The sequence below is a fragment of the Raphanus sativus genome, chromosome 9 (assembly GCF_000801105.2).
Source record: "Raphanus sativus cultivar WK10039 chromosome 9, ASM80110v3, whole genome shotgun sequence".
Classification (NCBI taxonomy): domain Eukaryota; kingdom Viridiplantae; phylum Streptophyta; class Magnoliopsida; order Brassicales; family Brassicaceae; genus Raphanus; species Raphanus sativus.
The window spans coordinates 25,228,044-25,248,613 of record NC_079519.1 but is presented as its reverse complement, the minus strand read 5'-3'; the positions used below and the strand labels follow the sequence as shown (position 1 = coordinate 25,248,613).

General features: G+C 37.6%; 1 protein-coding gene across 1 annotated transcript; it reads left to right on the top strand.

The window, feature by feature from the left end:
- The first annotated feature begins 16,802 nt into the window (after window positions 1–16,802).
- On the top strand, window positions 16,803–20,350 carry LOC108828086 (MLO-like protein 8). Its single transcript, XM_018601645.2, has 15 exons — window positions 16,803–17,357; window positions 17,444–17,501; window positions 17,608–17,828; window positions 17,917–18,033; window positions 18,114–18,174; window positions 18,264–18,352; window positions 18,461–18,535; window positions 18,623–18,711; window positions 18,788–18,837; window positions 18,915–18,955; window positions 19,038–19,211; window positions 19,287–19,322; window positions 19,414–19,481; window positions 19,557–19,617; window positions 19,696–20,350. Exons 1-15 carry the CDS (start codon window positions 17,133–17,135, stop codon window positions 20,152–20,154), a joined length of 1,824 nt encoding a protein of 607 aa, XP_018457147.2. The 5' UTR covers window positions 16,803–17,132; the 3' UTR covers window positions 20,155–20,350.
- Window positions 20,351–20,570: the final 220 nt, after the last annotated feature.

Here is a 20,570-nt window from a genome sequence, read left to right as displayed (position 1 = left end):
AGCATATCAATGGTGGACGTAAATGGAGATTTAGGGGATTAATGGATCTACTTATTTCACAACACGTATTTCATGCAATTAAAATTTATGGTCAACATGTCTTAAAATATTTTTTTTTGGTAGGAACATGTCTTAAAATATCACACCTTAATGTCTGGAAGCAAACAAAGACATGATGTGTTAGGGCATCTCCAACCCTACTCCATTTTCTACTCCAAACATCATTTTGGAGTAAAATCCTCTCCAACCCCACTCTATTTCTAACTTCAAAATGGAGTAATGGCTAGGGTTACTCCATTTATAGAGTAATCTTACACATTACTCCATTTTGGAGTTGAACTTTTTTTATTTATGAAATAGTCCTTTAAATCTTTAATGTTCTTATTTTTTACTTAAATAATATTTTAAAATGATACAACAACATGAAAAATAAGTTATTTCATTATTTAATAATTTGACATAAAATGCATAACATAATTAAATAATAAAAATATAAAATAAAAATAACATAAAATAAATGATTTAAATGTCCGATTTCAAAAAAAAAATTACTCGATTTAGGAATATCAAAGATAAAGAAACTTATTTTTTCATTATGAAATGCATTAATCGATCATTTGTGGGAAATATTCTAATGCTTATTATTGAACCAACTTATACATTATGTTTTATTCTATTTTTATGATTTTTTGTACCTTTTAATAATAAATTTTTAATTTAAATAAATTATATTTTAAAGTATTTTTGCAAACATAAAATAGTTGGGGTTAATTAGTAAATTTTTATAAGTATAAGATAATATTAACAATTATTAACTATTTTTGGAGTAAGAAATTGAGTAATACATTGGAGTAAAACATCACTCCATTTTGGAGTTGCACCATTTTAAAGTAAAATTTGGAGTAATACATTGGAAATGCTCTTATGCTAAGAAAATTGAATAAGAACTCCCCCAAATAACCCCCACCTCCCAAAAAAAAAACGCAAAACCAATCTTGATTTATAAGAACTGCTATAATTAACAATCATTGATCTATAACTTATAATGTATACAGTAACATCATTTTTTGCGTGAATAAGAAAATTATTCTTATTTAGTTAACAGAAAAGAAACAACTCATTTTACCGTTTACCGTGAACAACACTTGACCTTATTGCACAAATTATTGTTTTTCTCTAACCAAACGTTAGTGCATTGGCAAATAAAAATAAATTGATAATTTTTCTACATCTTTTATAAATTGGGTTTTGTCATGTATTTTTCTGATATTTGGAGTTTTTTACATAATACATATAACACATGACATGGCATATATTAAACAAAGCTTAGATTAGTATTTGTCTCGACATATTTATAATTGAACTTGGACAGGGTAGATAATATGCACCCATATTGGACATCAGGACATGACACATGCATATAGATGCATGGTTGATGGATCTAAATTGGTAAATGTTTTTTTTCCTACAACTCATATGATGAACGCCTAATAGATAATCACCACCATTTCAATAATTTCATATCTAAATAGTATCTTAATTATTGGTATTGAATCTTAGGCATGTGTTGCTAAAAAAAAAGAATCTTAGGCATAAATATTTAAATCTGCAATAAGAAAAGTCTGAAAACCGATTCAAAACGTGTAACATGTTACGTGTTTATCGTTGCTTAGGTCAATATCAGTGATAAGTATTTTTTTTTTTAACTTATTCTCAGCTGTTCTGTATGCAATTCCTATAAAAAAAACTTGCAATTAAAATTCTTAGACGACCTCATTTTACCAGCATTTTTTTACGCGACGTATTATTCCAAGGAAAGACCACGGGTTACTAAGGAAAAAACAAAACAAAACAGAAGTACCTGAACCATGCAAGAACTCAGAAGGATCTACCTCTTTACACGCATGAGAAGACAAATTACGCAGAGAGAGAAGAGAGAACAATCATTGATCGATGTTGAAAAAACAAAAAAAAAAATAAAGCAAGAACTAAAAAGGCTTCTGTATTTCCGTAATTTACGCGTTTTCATATTCACCAGACAAAAAAAAGTAAAAATAAATATCCAATGGGGGAAAGAGAGGTATAAGCCGTCTTTATGGTGACAAGACACTGACAGGCGACAAAGCTCTTACTTTTCTTCTTTCTAGAGTTGGCCAGAAAGACGTTTTTGTTCAAATTATACAATCATTCGAGGCCTATACCAATAAAACTACAAATTTAATTTTCCTACAACCAAAAATAGCATAAAACAACATGAAATAACTGTAACAGTAAAACAACATTTAATTAAGAGGAGTGAGACGTTGAACTCCAAGAGCATCTTTAATGGAATAAGTGGAGGGATATAGCTTAAGTGTGAAAAATTAATAAAATAAAATAAAAGGTGAAATTTAGTGTCATGTCACCTTAATAACCTCACCAAAACACTTATTGTGAAAGATCTTGAGATACACATCTCATCTTTGATCACTATTTCAATTTTTTTTTTATTATACTGTCCTGGGATGTGTTGAAATACACCAATAAAAATGCTTTAAAAACAACATTATTGATGTCCTTGCACTAGAGTCCTTAAGAAAAATAATATGTGTATGTATATATTATATATGCGTGTGTAATTGTGGGTTAAGGACTTTACGGAAACCAAATCCGAAAATTAGTTCCTTTGGTTTCCGTAAAATCCTTAACCCACAATTATACACGCATATATAATATATACATACACATATTTTTAGGACTTTGTATTGGGGACTCCCCAATAATGTTGCTCTAAGCTTTCTTTAGACTAATAACCAAAAACACCATTTTACCCGACGTAGATAAAACAATGCATACCCTTAAACGACTAATCTAGCATAACCGGTTGTACAATAGAACTTTATGTTATCGAAATTGTCTGGTTGCCGGAGACTCTGCTGGCAGTATCATGGGTATGAATTCGTATAAGTTTAATATTTGTTTATCGTGGATCAGTGAGAAAATGGTAAGCGTTGAATAACGTCATTCCCCTCTAAAATGAGAGACGTACAATAGTTTGATGCCTTAAATAGAGAGATCAAGGTGTTGGTGTTATTTGGCTGCCAAATATTCTACTAACACATGTGAATCATAAAACCTACACTAAGTATTTGGTAGTATTTAAATGAAAAAAATAGTAAAAACTAATATGGATAACGATGTCCTTAGAACACAACGATATAATCAGACTCTGGTTGACAAAAATTGACTTTTATTGACTAGTTATAGTTAAATACAACATAAATGAGATCGAGACACATCAGAGATCAATTACCAAGAGAAAAGAATAAAAGAACTTGAGATTGAGGTCGATGAATGTGGTGTAAGTCTCTAGGGCCTCATGTGTCCCCTTCTTTCTCCTCCTCTCTCTTCTTATAGCCACTTCCTTATTGGGATTTTCTCAACTGTTCTAGGATCGTCGGGATCCCGAGTTGACTACTTCCAACTTGTTTTTTTCATGATAATTGGTCGGGTTTAAATAGAATATCTAGCCCGTTTCCACTATTTGATTAATTCCAGCCCAATAATTGATTGAACAGAATCAGGTCCAACCATTGTCCCCCAGCCCTCTTTTTATTGACACGGATAAAGAAATGGGGTGATGATAACAGTTCTGATTTCGAGCACGCTTACTAATGTGTCAAAATGGGATTAATCAAACACAGCCTTATTAATGTCTTTTTAAAATGTTACTTTTCGCATGGTTCATTTTCCGAGCCCTTACGACCATATCTTTACGGCTAGGTTTGATTCTAGCTAATAATTATCTCTCTTGATGATAATGAAGGAGCCACTTTGGATATTCTTTCTCTTTAAATATTTGAGAAATCTCTATTCATTTTATTTCTTCATCATTTTCTATCTCCTTCTCTTTTTGTGATTTTCAATTCTCTAATTGTAATTTTCTTTCAAATGGCTAAGTTGAATTCTTTCCTTTTTCCGATCACCACACAATCTCATCTCAACGATTTGTATGAGAAATATGGAGTTGATCGCGCTATCAAACTTGACCTGGCCTCTTTGAGTGAAACTCCCGAGTTTCTCTGGGAGGGACATTGTGGACATGTGGAGCATATATCTCCTATTTCGTAGATTGCAGCATATCTTTCCCTATTCTGGAACCCGTGCTTGACATACTTGCGAAATTGGACTTGTCGTTTACCCAGATGAGCCATAATTTTCTCAGGCATGTTCTGGCCCTTATGGTTAAGGCTCGTGAAAAGGGACTGCTGGTTGGCCTCAATGAGCTCCATCACCTTTGCTTGATGAAGCAAAACATATAGTTGACATCATCTGGTAAATCATGTTAAACATAGTTGACGTCGTCTAAATAGATGTGTAAAAATCTGTAAATTTTAAAAATTTGTATATTTAGTGAAAACAAAAATTTGTTTGTGTATTAAACGGAGATCCAAAGTAGTTAGTGTATTTTATTAGCAAATAATTTGTTCGTGTATTTTAAAGATTTTTCACAATTTAAACACATGTTTAATTAATCACTAATGTCATCATCCCTTCCGTTAAATATAGTTAACCCCGTCTAAAACGATGTGTAAAATATATGAATTTCAAAAGTTTGTGTATTTAATAGACAACAGAAATTAATTCCTATATTAAACGGAGATCCAAAATAATTCGTATATTTTATTAGCAAATGGAAATTAATCCGTATATTTTAAAAGAATTTTCTTATTATTTTTGTGGCTAAAATAGTCACGATACAACCATGACTAAATTTGTGACTTAAATAGACTCAAAAAATAAACTTGGCTATTTCGTGGCATATAACTATATAAGGACATGAAAATGATTAGTAGCCCTGCTGACTAGATTGTTCCACATGGCATATATAACTTGGTCTATATGGAAACAGATTGTTTCAGTCTGGTGGACATGATTTGTAGCCCTGCTGACTCGTCGACTTTTACCTCCAAGCTAGTCTCATTCCGCCTATGAAAGGATGGATTCACAGGCTTCAACATCGCCCACATACCAAGAAATAGGAATTTGCGTGCAGATTATCTCGCCAAGAAGGCGAGAAGTAGCGGTACTCTTTTTCTCATATAGATCAGACCCAGCCGAACAAAGTGTCTCTTCGGAATGACTCAGACTCGACTACCACTTGATCTTGAAAGATGGGAGTCGACGGAAAAAACTATACAAGGACCTGAAAATAAACAAGTCAGTTTTGTGCAAAAAAGCACATAATCTCCTTGGCAAAATCGTAGTATTTTAATATTTTTACAGACAAAATGTGGCTAAATCGTGTTTAAATGACTCCGATCTGTCACATATTTCTGCTACGAAAATTAACCACAGTTCTTCGTGATTTTTGGTAGCTAAATATGAAGCGTATTCACGATATGGTTATATGGGATTTTTCTACTACTGGTAAATCCCATGAGTTAGTTAACGTGTTGTATATATATATATATATATATATATATATTTTCTATTGTTTATACGGTGTATACGTTATGAAGAAGTAGAATGGTGAAAAAATAGTGTGGGAAAAGGAGGAAAGAAATTAGAGAAATGTGGAGTAAATTTTTTTCACCTTAAACGAGTGGAGAGAAAATTTACTCTACTTTTGTTGAGTTTTCTCCAATTTTAGAACATGACTGAAATGTTATTTCACTTGATTGGTGAAAAGAAATGAAAACGAGTTTTTTAAAAAACTTATGAAAACAAAAGTTAAAATTAAATTGAAAGTAAACTTTATTCTAATAGGTATATCTAATCACACTTACAGTATCTTTATTAAAATAAAATTTTAAAAATACAACTAGCAGAATTCTCTTACATGTGTAAATCAATGATTTTAAAAAGTATGCGAGTCCTGTGCCATATAATAATTTTTACATGTGTAAATCAATGATTTTAAAAACTAGATCTTCTATTTAAAAGAACTTAAAAGAGAGGACTAAAATAGTAAAGAAACTTTAATGAAAATGGCTGATTTGCTTAATATTTATACGAGGTCTGACGATTAAATATATAGCCATGCCTCGAAAAATGTGTCAACTAGTAACATAATCAGATATTATAATTTTTCACGGCGCGTGAACGTGTGTGTTACCATACAATAGAATCATGTATTATTCTATGTAGAACACATATATAGAATAGAATATTCAAAATATAAATGTGATGGTAGAAAATAATTTGAATTCTATAGTACTATTTATTTATTTGGTTTAATGCAGTTTAAGCAGTATACAATATGAAAGAACATATTTTTTTGTAGGACAAATGTTCAGTGTAAAATACATTACGTTAAAAACAATATAGCTAATACATTACAAAAAATAAAAATATACAGTTTTATATTTAATGACTATATAGTATAGTATAGTATAGTATAGTATAGTATATGAATAAATATATGGGAAAAAATAAATAAAGAGTAAAGGGAGAAAGAAAAAATGCAAAGATAAAGATTATGAAAATAATTGCAGAAGAAGTTTATAGAAGATGCTGGAAAGAGAGAGAAAAAAGGATGGATGAGAGGGAGAGGGAGGAGGACAAATAGATAGAAGATGAAGATGGAGATTATGAACAGCAGAGGATGATGGAGATGTTGAATAAAGAGAAAGAGGGAGGAAGGGGGAAAGATTCTAATTTTAATTTATGTTTCGTAATAGAATAAAATACAATAATATATTATTTGAACATTACATATTACAAAGATAGAAAGATGAGTGAAATGAGGAAGAAAGAGAGAGGGAGATAAATATGGAGATTTGGGAGATTGATAGTAGGCAAGATGGCAATCTAAGAGAGATATATGGAGAGATGGAAAAAGATAAATTTTGTCATTACTATTTCGTTTTGCTTTTCGTAAATAGAATAGTATAAAGTCTTATTTTTTCTTTTTTATCATCGACTTTTACAGACTCAAACAGACTCTGTAAACCAAAACGGTAGCTCTGCATCCATGTGCACAACAAAGATCGTTTGTTTTATAGTACTGCGTGCTAAGCCATCGGCCTTCAAATTTTGTGTGCGGGGTACATGAATGATCTCCAAGCTGTGGAACGATTCTTTCAAGGTCTTGATATCTTCTAACATATTAGCAAACACAGGCCAATCATCTGGTTCAGACACCATCTTCACCAGTTGCAGACAATAGTATAAAGTCTTATTATACCTATATATATCAGTTTTATAAAATTCAAAACATATCATATACAAAAAGAAATCTGTAAGACCCGAACCTGGATCCCATGATCCAACCAGTCCAAGTACTTACCTAGGAGTCTAAGTGTAGTTAAGCCGGTTTAGGTCCAATAGTTTCTAAGTCATTTTCTTCTTATTTGAGGTTTATAAACAACAAGTACATTGCGGAAGCATGAAAGAAAGATCATTTCATATATATAAGTCAATGTGATCCATACAAATCATTCATAACACACAAGTTGCACAATAGGCTATCATAAGTTCAATTCTAACTAGACACACATCACACATCCATCCACGGCCAAGTCTTCAAGACTCCTTTGCTTTACCACGATCACTGCTGGTTCCTGAAACCAAACCACAACACATGAATACACATATGATCCGATATCCTAACATCAATCTAACTAGTACATGGTTCCGGATCCTAGATCACATCTAATGCCCATTTCTGACCACACTAAATGCTCGGCCAAAAACTCTATACTCTACATGATAAATCATGATAAATCCAAACTAAGAGAATGGTCCAATTGGATTCCTCAGAACCGGCCTCAGTCATATCGACCTTGACCATGAACCGCCAACCGGCCAAATTGGACCAACCCAAAAATCCATGATATAAATTGAATCTAACACTTTGATAATTCATTAAAAATCCCAATTAAGAGATTACAATCGTCAAACCCCAATAATTCCCTTGGGAACCATGAGATCGGACCATACCTCCCCAACCAAGGCCATGGAGAGATTACACTGACCAATCCAAGCCCTGGGGGTTTGTCTGTGGGTTTAAACCCTCAGATCACATCAGAATAAGGTAGAAAAGAGATTGACAAAGGGAAAAGAAGAAACGGATGCAACCAACACATCATGGTTCAACCGGCCAGGCCATAAACACTCATGGCCATGCGCGGTCACCATCCGGAGTGCATCAATACCTTAGGCGTGCGTTCCTCCGCGCCTCCCTCCTTCTCTGACTCCTTCCTCTTGTCCTTATCACCTTGCCCGTCTGCCATGGCCTTGCCTTAGCCTTTTCCACCGTTTAAATCACACCGGAACACCACACAGATCACTCCTCACAGCCGGTCTCTTCTCTCTTTCTTCCTGGTAGAATTTTGGCAGAGGTTTGCCTAATGTTTTTCGTGATTGAAACCGATGAACAATGGCTCCTATTTATAGGAAAAGTCATCGACAGGCGGTTGGGATGAGAGGTTGCACGGTTTTGGGCGAAAAGGCACAAACGGTTCCTTTTGCATCTCTTCGGCCAAACCGCTTCCCAACTGCCTCCAACCGCTCCCTTGATCGATCTCCAGCTGCCAACACTCCTCCAGGTACCTAGCTCACTTGCCATGCTCCATGGTCTCACCTGACCATGCCACCACCGAGCCGGACCCATAACCGCTCATGGTCCGGTCCAACCGCCCAAGAGCTAATCACTCCGTCCAGCTGAGGTGAGCTGGTCACTAGCTTCCCCAGCTGAGTGAGCTGACCTGCCAGCTACGGGAGCTGTCCTAGACTTGCCTGAGCTACTGTGAGCTTGCCTCACCCCTTCCCTAGCTGCCCGAGCTACCAAACCTCAACGACCAGCTACCAAAACACTTGTCCAGCTCCTTTGAGCTTACCTTTCCTTCAATCTGGTTAAGTCTCAGCTTCCTGATGCACTTAACACCATTTCTGGACCATGATACGCTTGCCCTTTGGTCTCATGACCTGGCTGGTGCTTGTCCTCGCACCATGGTCCATCTAGAACTTGGGACATGACAAGTCTCCCCCACTTGGAAGGAACTCGTCCCCGAGTTCATACTTGATGGTTCACCATCCATATACTGACTATACCACTCAGGATACTCAGCTTTCATTCTTGCCTCGGTCTCCCAAGTGATAATGTCTTTGCCATTGAATTCCCATACTATCTTAAGCATAGGAACAGTCTTTCTCCTCATTGCCTTTTCCATTCTATCTATGATCCGAACCGGCCTTGTCTCTAAGGTTAGGTTCTTACCTAGATCTTTTAGAATCTCAGGCAACACAATGTCCTGGTCAGTCAGACACTTCCTTAGTTGAGACACATGGAACACATTGTGATAAGCATCCATCTCAGATGGCAAATCCAATTTGTAGGCCACTGCCCCAACCTTCTCAAGTATCCTGAACGGACCTAGGAACCTTGGGTCCAGTTTCTTCCTTCCAGAAACTCTGGCCCTTCCCTTGAATGTGATCATCTTGAGATAGATTAGATCACCAACCTCAAACTCAAGATGTTTTCTTCTTTTATCAGCATAACTCATTTGGCGGTCTTGTGCCTCTTTCATCTTCTCTTTGACCAACTTGATCTTCTCAGTTGTCTTTTCCACAATCTCAGGACCTATTATGCTGCGCTCCCCCACTTGGGTCCAGCATAAGGGTGTCCTGCAAGGCCGCCCATACAACGCTTCATAGGGAGACATGCCTATACTGGTGTGGAAGCTGTTGTTGTATGCAAACTCCACCAGTGGCAAATGCTTCTCCCATGAGTCACCCCAGTCCAGTACACATGCCCTCAGCATGTCTTCTAATGTCTGGATAGTTCTTTCTGATTGTCCATCCGTTTGGGGATGGTAGGATGTACTCATGTTCACTCTAGTTCCTAAGGCTTTTTGAAAAGCCCTCCAGAAATAAGAGGTGAACCTCGGGTCTCTATCAGAGACTATACTGGCCGGCACTCCATGCAGCCTTACTATCTCATCAATGTAGATCTTCACTATCTCATCCACACCATCACCCTTCTTGATTGGTACAAAGTGTGCAGACTTGGTCAATCTGTCCACAGTCACCCAAACTGCATCCTTCCTACTCCTTGTCGTTGGGAACCCAGTCACAAAGTCCATTGTGATGTGATCCCACTTCCATTCAGGTATAGGGAGGTTCTGCAGCAAACCACTGGGAACCTGATGCTCGGCCTTGACTAGTTGGCAAGTTGGACACTTGGCCACCCACTCGGCCACATCTGCTTTCATCCTTACCCAGTGGTAATACCTCTTCATGTCCTTATACATTTTGTTCAGCCCCGGGTGCACTGAGAACTTAGACTTATGAGCTTGCCTCATAATCTCTTCCTTTAGTCCCCGGTCACTCGGAACACTCACACGCCCATGTACCAAAATGGTACCATTGCTGGCCGTCTGGTACTCTGTCTTGTCATTCCTTGCAACCTTTTGCAAATTTTCATCCAAGCATTGTGCTTGTCTGATTCTACTCAGGAGATCAGCCTGATCCACAACCTCTAGCCCCAGAGGTTCATCCTCACTGACCAAGGTGTTTAGATTCAAAGACCTGACCATCCCTTCCAATACCTCAGCTTCTCTTTCAGCTGACACTTCAGCTCTCCTCCGGCTCAAGGCATCTGCTACCAGATTTGCTTTGCCCGGATAGTAAGTAATATCAAGATCATAATCCGCCACAAATTCCATCCACCTTCTCTGCCTCAAGTTTAACTCAGGCTGAGTAAAAATGTACTTGAGACTCTTGTGGTCGGTTAGGATCTGAACCTTGGCACCATACAAGTAGGACCTCCATATCTTCAGAGCAAATACCACTGCAGCCATTTCCAGGTCATGAGTTGGGTAGTTGCCCTCATGCTTCCTTAGTTGCCTGGAGGCATAAGCAATGACTTTCCCATGTTGTGTGAGCACACAGCCTAATCCGGTGATGGATGCATCTGTGTAAACCACATATGGTTGGTCAGCCTCAGGCAGCACTAGCACTGGTGCACTGGTCAACATGATCTTTAAGGCCTGAAAGCTCTTATCACATGCATCAGACCATGTGAACTTCACATCCTTTCCAGTAAGTTGTGTCATAGGTTGTGCCACACTTGCAAACCCCTTGACATACTTCCTGTAGTACCCGGCCAAACCCAAGAAGCTCCTAACTTCAGTAGCATTCTTTGGTCTTGGCCACTCCTGTATACACTTGACCTTCTCCTGGTCAACAGAAACTCCTTCCTCAGACACCACATGGCCTAGGAATCCAATACTCTTCTGCCAGAAACTGCACTTGCTTAACTTAGCAAAGAGCTGCTGCTCCCTTAGCCGTCCCAGCACCAACCTGAGATGCTTCTCATGGTCCTCCTCAGTCTTAGAGTATACTAGTATATCATCAATAAAGATGATTACAAATTCATCTAAGTAATCTCGGAAGATACCATTCATCATCTTCATGAAGGCTGCTGGTGCATTGGTCAGTCCAAACGGCATGACCACAAACTCATAGTGGCCATACCTTGTCCTGAATGCTGTCTTTTGCACATCCTCTGGTGCAATGGGGATTTGATGGTAGCCTGATGCTAAATCAATTTTTGAGAACCACTTGGCTCCTCTCAACTGATCTAGCAACTCATCAATCCTGGGCAAGGGGTACTTATTCTTGATAGTAACCCTGTTCAGCCCCCTATAGTCAATGCACAATCTCAAACTCCCATCCTTCTTTTTGACAAAGAGGACTGGTGCTCCCCATGGGGACACACTTGGGCGTATAAACCCCTTATCCACCAACTCTTCAAGTTGTTTCTTTAACTCAGCCATCTCAGCTGGTGCCATCCGGTACAGACTTTTGGACATTGGGACCGTTCCAGGTTCAAGTTCGATCATGAACGGGTCAGCCCTATCAGGAGGCACACCCTGAAGCGCCCGAAATACATCACTAAACTCTTGAACCAACCGAATCCCGTCCGGGCTACCACCCCCCACAACCTCCTTAGTGCTAATGGTCGCCAACCAGGCCTCACAACCATTCCTCAGCATACTTTCCACTTGGACCGCTGAGACCACTAAGCTACCCGAGGTTGGTCGGATACCTTGGAACCTGATCGGGGGTCCACACCCACTCTCAAACTGCACCCTTCCTCGGTGACAATCTAAGGTGGCCCGATTCTTTCCAAGCCAATCCATCCCTAAGATCACTTCATGATTCTTAAGGCTCACCACTACAAGATCCACAGGCAATGCCCTCCCTTGTATCATAACTGGGATATCCCTTACCAGGCCTTGTGATTGCATCCTTTGGCCTCCGGCCGCAACCACAACCCCAGGATCATCCCCTGAACTAGGGCTGGGCATAAAACCCGTAACCCGAAATCCGAACCGAACCCGAACCGAAAAACCCGATCCGAACCGAATCCGAATTCTAAAAAATATCCGAATGGATCTTGTAGGGTGTTACAAAACATATCCGAACCCGAAGTGTTATTAACCGAACCCGAATGGATAATCCGAAAACCCGAAAAACCCGAAAAATATCCGAACAAACCGATTCGAATGTCCGAATTAATATATAATATAAATATTTAAAACATAAATATGTACTTCAAATATTCAATTTCATGTTTATTTCAACATGATATCTAACAATAAGTATCTAATTTTTTTAAAAAAATATCTTAAATACTCCATTATATATAAATAAGTATATATTTTTATGTTTTTCTATTGAATTTTAGATTTTACTTAGGGTATATCCGAACCGATCTGATATAACCCGAATCCGAATGATATATGGTTACTTCGGGTATTAACCGAACCGAACCGAAACCGATGTGTTATATCCGAACCCGAACCGAATTTGTAGATTTACTAGAATGGGACCTAGAAGGTGTTACAAAATAGAACCGAAATCCGAAAAACCCGAACCGAACCCGAATGGGTACCCGAACGCCCAGGCCTACCCTGAACCAATACAAAACAATCCTTTCCCAATCATCTCTGGACTCACAAAACTATGTGAGGCTCCAGTGTCAAACAGGACATGTGTTTCCACACCACCAATACATAAGGTCCCTACAAAGACCCCATCTAAGTCCCTAACCATTCTAGATTCCGTACCATGCATAGTTCTAGAAAGAAACAAATGAGTTTTAGAAGTTACCAGTGATTGCTTTGAATGGCCCTGTCTCTTCCACATCCTTGGACAGCTCATACACCCTTGGAGTTGAGGTTTGACCCCGGTTCTGGTCCGGCCTGCTACCCCCACTCCTGTTCTTGTTCTGTCCATCAGCTTGCTTTGGACAGTCCTTCTTGAGATGTCCCTTAAGACCACAAGTATGGCAAGTCCGGTCACCTCCCACATTTGGGCACTTTCGAGCAAAGTGTCCCATCTTACCACAACGAGTGCAAGCACCCATGGCTCTCCAGCACTCCCCATAGTGGTTTCTACCACACTTAGGGCACACAGGCTTACCACTTGAGGTTTTACCCTCTTCAACCTGGTCCCTCTTTCTCTTCCGGTCACCACTTTGCCCAGGAGCCACCACCACACTCTTCACCTTGTGCTTAGCTTCCTCAGCAAGGTTAGTCTCCAACATAGCCATCCTCTCCACCAGTTCAGTCACATTGGAGAAGGTCCGGACTGAGCAGTAGGTCTTGAGTTCAGGCCTAAGGCCGCGGATGAACCTTCGGACCTGTACTGCTTCATCCTCCAACTCCCTTCCCACAAAGCGCCTGAGCCTGTTGAACTCCTCCTCATACTCCCTTACTGCCCTACGCCCTTGAACCATGTCCAAGAACTTAGCTTCCAAACGGTCCCATGCCTCAGCAGGAAAGTACTTGTGGTTAAACTCCACTTCAAAGTCAGCAAAGCGCTCAATGGAACCATTGGTACGTTTGTCCAAAGCTATCCACCAGTTGTGTGCATCACCTTCTAGGAAGTGCACTGCAATGTCCCTTTGGTACACATTTCCACTTGTGTACATCAATATATCAGTAAACACACACATACATATATGTCTAGCTGAAAACTAGAATCAGTTCGACATAGAAAATGATTCACATGTACACTTATTCGATGTATCCTGCATACATTTTTACATACATTTGCAAGTTTAAATATTTGTACGATCTATATCGTCAATGTGTACACATATATTTTGTTGTCCACATGTACAATGTTTCATGAAAACTCAAATGTTTGGCGGCTCAAAAATCATTTAAAGAATGGACATTAATGTTTTTTGTGTAAAAAGACTTCCATTTTAACGAATGGACACTAATAGTTTTTGGTGTACATAAATGTTAAAAATTGACACTAAGAACCAGTGTACAAACAAAGATAAATATGTTGGAGTTGAAATAGATAATAACATTTATTAACATTTATGTGTACATGATTTGACTGTGCACATGTACACAATCTTGCTCTACATAGAGTTTAGTATACATAATGTTGTAGGAAACATATACTGATGGTGTACAATATTTTTATGTACATAATGTTGCTCTAAATGCCGTTTAGTGTACATAATGTTGTAATGAATAGTGAAAATAGTTTAGTGTACATAATGTTGTACATCTAGTATGCATACATGTGTACGTCTTGTATGCGTACATGTGTACATGTTTATATATGTACATAATTTTATACATTTTGTATTCGTATATGTGTACATCTTGTATGTGTACATCTTGTATGCGTACATGTGTACATGTTTATATGTGTATATGTGCACATTTTCACTTGTGTACATCAATAGATCAATAAAACACATTTTATGATTACGTACATATATGTCTAGCTGAAGACTAAAATCAATTCGACATGGAAAATGATTCACATGTACACTTATTCGATGTATCCTGCATACATTTTTACATATATTTGCAAGTTTAAATATTTGTATGATCTATATCATCAATGTGTACACATATATTTTGTTGTCTACATGTACAATGTTTCATGAAAACTCACATGTCTGGCGGTTCAAAAATCATTTAAAGAATGAACATTAATGTTTTTTTTTTTCAAAAGACTTTCATTTTAACGAATGGACACTAATAGGTTTTGGTATACATAAAGGTTAAAGATTGACACTAAGAACCAGTATACAAACAAAGATGAATAATGTTTTGGAGTTGGAATAGATAATAACATTTATTAACATTTATGTGTACATGATTTGATTGTGCATATGTACACGATATTACTATACATAAGTTTAGTGTACATAATGTTGTCGGAAACATATACTGATGGTGTACAATATTTTTATGTACATAATGTTGCTCTATATGCAGTTTACTGTACATAATGTTGTAATAAATAGTGAAAATAGTTTAGTGTACATAATGTTGTAGGAAACATATACTGATGGTGTACAACATTTTTATGTACATATGGACATTTTTCGAGGTCTGTAAACGTGTACATAATGTTGTAGGAAATCTAATCTCTTGGCGGTGCTCATGTGAAGGCGCGGTGGTGTTCCTGGTGGACGAACTTCTAGATTTTCATAGTCTATTCCGTGGTGGGTGATGGGTCTTCTAAAAGCCGGCGAAGCTGCTCCAATGTGGTCTATGTCTCTGTCGCCGTTACGCCAAAGTTGACAACGTATCTGTTGTTGATATCATTACACCATCATCAGAGATATACCTTGACATATCTTAAAAGATAGATAGAGAAATATAGATAATGATTTGATAAAAGTTTCTGTGAAAAAATAACTGAAAAGGCAAATTTGATTTTTTTAGAAAATGGAGAATCTGGGAAAAAGAAAACGAAGAAGAAGAAGATAGAGGGACCCACCTTATCTCTTCTAAATTTTGTCCACTAAATCTAAAAAATGAATGGTTGTTCTTAAATCCCACCAAAAAAAGATTTTTATATTATATATAGTTTTGTTTTTTTCGGCTGTAACTTCATTTAGTTAGATTTTTAGTTGGAAAATGAGTTTAGTTAGGAAAAACTACCCTAATAGCATAAACTGCTTTATCTTGTTATTAAAAACTAGAAACTGTCCTTGAGTGTAATTGTTTCTACTCTTTTCTCGGTCTGTATTTATCTCTATGATGGGGCCAACTATGAACCTTAAGTTAGCCATTGTTTCTTTCCTTAACCATAACATAAAGTTTAACATTAAAGAATATCAATTTTTTAAAATCTGATTGAATCCAACGAAGTCGCAAGCCCATAAATAAATTTTTTCTCGAGGTAATTAAATGGATCCTAAAACACGAATTCATATCTGCGTTAGAAGAAAAAAAATAATGTGATTTAGTTTCGCATAACAGAAGGATCAAACATAAAACGTGTTTGCGTTCCAGATCCGTCAACTACCACTTGACTGCAAGACCTGTTCAGCTAAGATCAAATTGATCTGAGAAAATTACAGATTTGGTTTTAAAATATCCTGATTATCTAATAAATATTTTGAGAATCTAATGTTACTAAATTCAATTAATTTTCTAGTATGAAAATGTCATTTTCTTCAATTTCCAGAAATTATATTTATCAGGTCAATAACAAATGAAGAAAACAGTAAGCAATACTACATGTTAAATTTTTGAGAGAGATTACGAGTTTCATCCCAAAATTCTGATAATCCAAAATATAAAGAATACAATATTTTACCAAATTTAATTAGATATTTGGCATTTTCTTTCAATTCCCATAATTTATATTAGTTGGGTCAACAAAGAATTTGAAAAAGAAGAAAAAAAAAACAAGTAAGCAATCAGGGTTTATCAATCAAAGCCATGTTTCACTGCTTTCAAAATAAAATAAAAACTTCACGCGCTTTTAAAGACTCACTCACTCTCTCCTGTCGTCTTCTTTCCTCTGCCTAAAACCCATAAATGAGTGTTATTATTATTAAAGAAAGCTATCATCATCTTTCCTTCCTACTCTCTCTGACAAAAAGTAAACAAAACTTGAGGAGATCTGTAAATCTCCGGTCACAGATTTCGTTTTCTGCTTCCTCCATTGATTTGGCTTTTCCTAAATAAAAAAAAAAAGCAACAAGTTCTAGATTTTATTCCACCGCGTGAAACTATAAAACGGCAAATGTGAACTCCGAAGACACACAGCTCATCAAGTCTTCATCACTTGTTGTTTTGTTTTAAGTAGCGAAGCAGGTACAACAACTAACAAACACAGTTTGGTCTGGAGAAAGACAGAACGGGTGAGTTATGTCGGGAATCAACTGTTCAAGTTCGCTTGGGAGGATGCTTTGTCTCAGTCTCTGGTGGTTCTTTGCTTCGTCGGTGGTGGTGGTGGTGGTTAGGGCGGAGGATGAGAAGAAAGTGGTGCAGAGAGAGCTTAATCAGACGCCCACTTGGGCTGTTGCTGGTGTTTGCACCTTCTTCATCGTTGTCTCTGTTCTTCTTGAAAAGCTGATTCACAAAGTTGGAACGGTCAGATTCTTTTTTCTTTTTTTCATTTACGGTCAGATTCTTGTTCTTTTGATTTGTGTTTGAAGTGAACTTTGTTCTTGATTCAGGTTCTATGGGACCGTCATAAGAAAGCTCTTCTCGATGCCTTGGAGAAGATCAAATCAGGTGAATTTCTCAAATCTTTTTATTTTATTTTATTATTACTTTGATTGTTTAGATACTTTGTTGGTTAGGTTTTATCTGAATCCACCCTATTTCTTGATTCTTGCAGAGCTGATGGTGCTTGGATTCATCTCTTTGCTTCTTACATTCGGATCAAGCTACATTTTGAAGATTTGTATCCCTTCTCATGTTGCTCACACCATGCTCCCATGCCCTGCTCCTGCTCCTCCCCATAAGAAGGAGGAAGACGATAAAGGAGAAGGTCATAGGAAGCTCTTGTGGTTTGAGCACAGGTTCCTCTCAGAAACATCTTCCACAAAGTGCAAAGAGGTGAGAGTTATTATTTTTACTGTTGTAATAAAAATGAAACAATTCCGTGTAACTGAGATTATGTTTTTTATTTAATGATGGTGCGCAGGGCTATGAACAGCTAATCTCTAGCGAGGCACTTCATCAGTTGCATATACTCATCTTCTTCTTAGCTATTTTCCACGTTGTTTACAGCTTCTTGACCATGATGCTTGGGAGGTTAAAGGTGTGTACACTTATAGTTTGGGATCTCTGTTTAGTTTTCAGAAAATTTTGGGGTTTATTATTGAACTTTTGTACTTTCAGATTCGCGGATGGAAACACTGGGAGAAAGAGACATCCTCCCATCACTACGAGTTTTCTACAGGTATGTTTGGTTTGGCTTTTGAAACTTTCTTTGCCTGAGTTATGGTCTTGAGCTCTCTGATTAGTGACTTTGTGTCTGTGTGTTTGCAGATACGTCTAGGTTTAGGCTCACACACGAAACATCTTTCGTGAGAGAGCACACTAGCTTCTGGACTAGGATTCCATTCTTCTTCTATGTAGTAAGAAACTATCAACCTCTTGTTAACACTTTCTTCTTACTCGAACTTATATAGATAATGTTAAGTTGGTCTAGTTCTCACTTTCTGTAACTTAAATGCGTTTTTCAGGGATGTTTTTTCAGACAGTTTTTCAGATCTGTCGGAAGAACAGACTACTTGACATTACGGAATGGATTCATTGCTGTGAGTTTTCTTTCCACTTTAGGGTCCTTTTGTCAGATTTTTTAGTTAATGTTTCTTGCTGAGTTCTTTGTTGTGGGGTTTGTGCAGGTTCATCTAGCTCCAGGGAGTCAATTCAACTTCCAGAAGTATATTAAAAGATCCTTAGAGGATGATTTCAAGCTGGTCGTCGGAGTCAGGTTAACTTAAAACTTCTCTTACAAACAACTAACATTCTTTTTGCAAACACTAACATATGATTGCCTCTTGTTGCAGCCCTGTCCTGTGGGCATCTTTTGTCCTTTTCCTTCTCCTAAATGTTGAAGGTCAGACTGACTCGAAGTGTATAATATATAGTAGAGTGGACTGTGTTTTTTAATCTCTTTGATTGGTGTTGTTTCAGGCTTCAAGATCTTGTACATTGGATCTGCTCTGCCGGTTATTGTAAGATAGTTTCTATTTTTTTAGTTCACTTCTTGATTATACACAGTTTTTGATTAAAAAAACTTGTGGTTATTTTTTTCAGATAATCTTAGCTGTGGGAACAAAGCTTCAAGCAATCATGACAAGGATGGCTCTTGGGATCACTGATAAACACGCAGTGGTTCAAGGAATGCCTCTTGTACAAGGCAACGATGAGTACTTCTGGTTCCGTCGTCCCCAGTTGATTCTCCATCTCATCCATTTCGCCTTGTTTCAGGTACCTTTTTTTAAGAAACAGTGTTTAATGCACACAACACAACCTGAATGTTCGTTTTTAAAAAATCTTTTGCAGAACGCGTTTCAGATCACATACTTCTTCTGGATATGGGTAACACTAACTTTAAAGGATTTTCTTTAATGACACTTCCTTTTGTTTGTTACAAGAATGACTGATCCTTCTATCGATTGTTAACATTCAGTATTCCTTTGGGAAAAACTCTTGCTACCATCCTGACTTCAAGATTGCCCTTGTAAAAGTGGCCATAGCGTAAGAATCTAAACTAAAACTCAGGTTCTTGTCATCACAACAAACACGAATCTTGATTCTTTTGTTTTCTTGCAGTCTTGGAGTGTTATGCCTCTGCAGCTACATCACACTCCCTCTTTACGCACTCGTTACTCAGGTAACATTCCTTTGTCTCATAACATTAAAATATAGCATTTCCTATGTTCGTAACATGAAAACTACTGTGTAATCACAGATGGGTTCAAGGATGAAGAAATCTGTATTCGATGAACAAACATCAAAGGCCCTCAAGAAATGGAGAATGGCTGTGAAGAAGAAGAAAGGTGGGAAAGCTAGCACTACCAAGAGGCTAGGTGGAGATGGAAGCGTGAGCCCTACGGCATCATCAACTGTTAGGTCTTCTTTGTCCGTTAGGTCATTGCAGCGCTATAAAACCACAGGGCATTCGATGAGATATGAAGGACTTGACCCCGAAACATCGGATCTCGACACAGACAACGAAGCGGCTTTGACTCCGCCGATGTCTCCAGCCGCCGTGCCAACGGCTCCAGGCATTGAGCTTGCTGCGGTGAAGGTTGAACAAGATAAACTAGAGACCAAGACCGGTGAGACTAGCCGTGACGGTGAAAATCATTCTAAGGAGTTCTCCTTTGTCAAGCCTGCACCGCGTAAAGAACCATCGCAAGACAGGTGAGAGACCAGACGTGTGATGATAATGTTTCCATATAGTTCTAGTCTCTGCCAAAAGGTTCTGTTGAGCAGTAAAGAGTGGATTACTCAGGATATTTATTTTTCTGGGTTATTTATCTATATATACTTTTGTAAATCAATGCCGTGTTGAAAAAGTAAAGTATTGACGACCATATTTATTAAGGTTTTTGTGTTTGCCATTGCTTATTGTTCCCATCCAGTATCTGCTCTAATAGGTGGTTTAAAAACATGTAGGGCAAATAGTCAGAAACAAAAACTTTTAGCATTGTTTATACAAATTTCACCCACAAACCCAGCCCTAGTCAAAACTGAAAGCAGATGAAGTTTCCAGTGGCTAAGTTGGTAAACTTATTAAAAAAAAAGCAGAGCCTGTGGAAACGTGTTGTGATTTGTGAATCG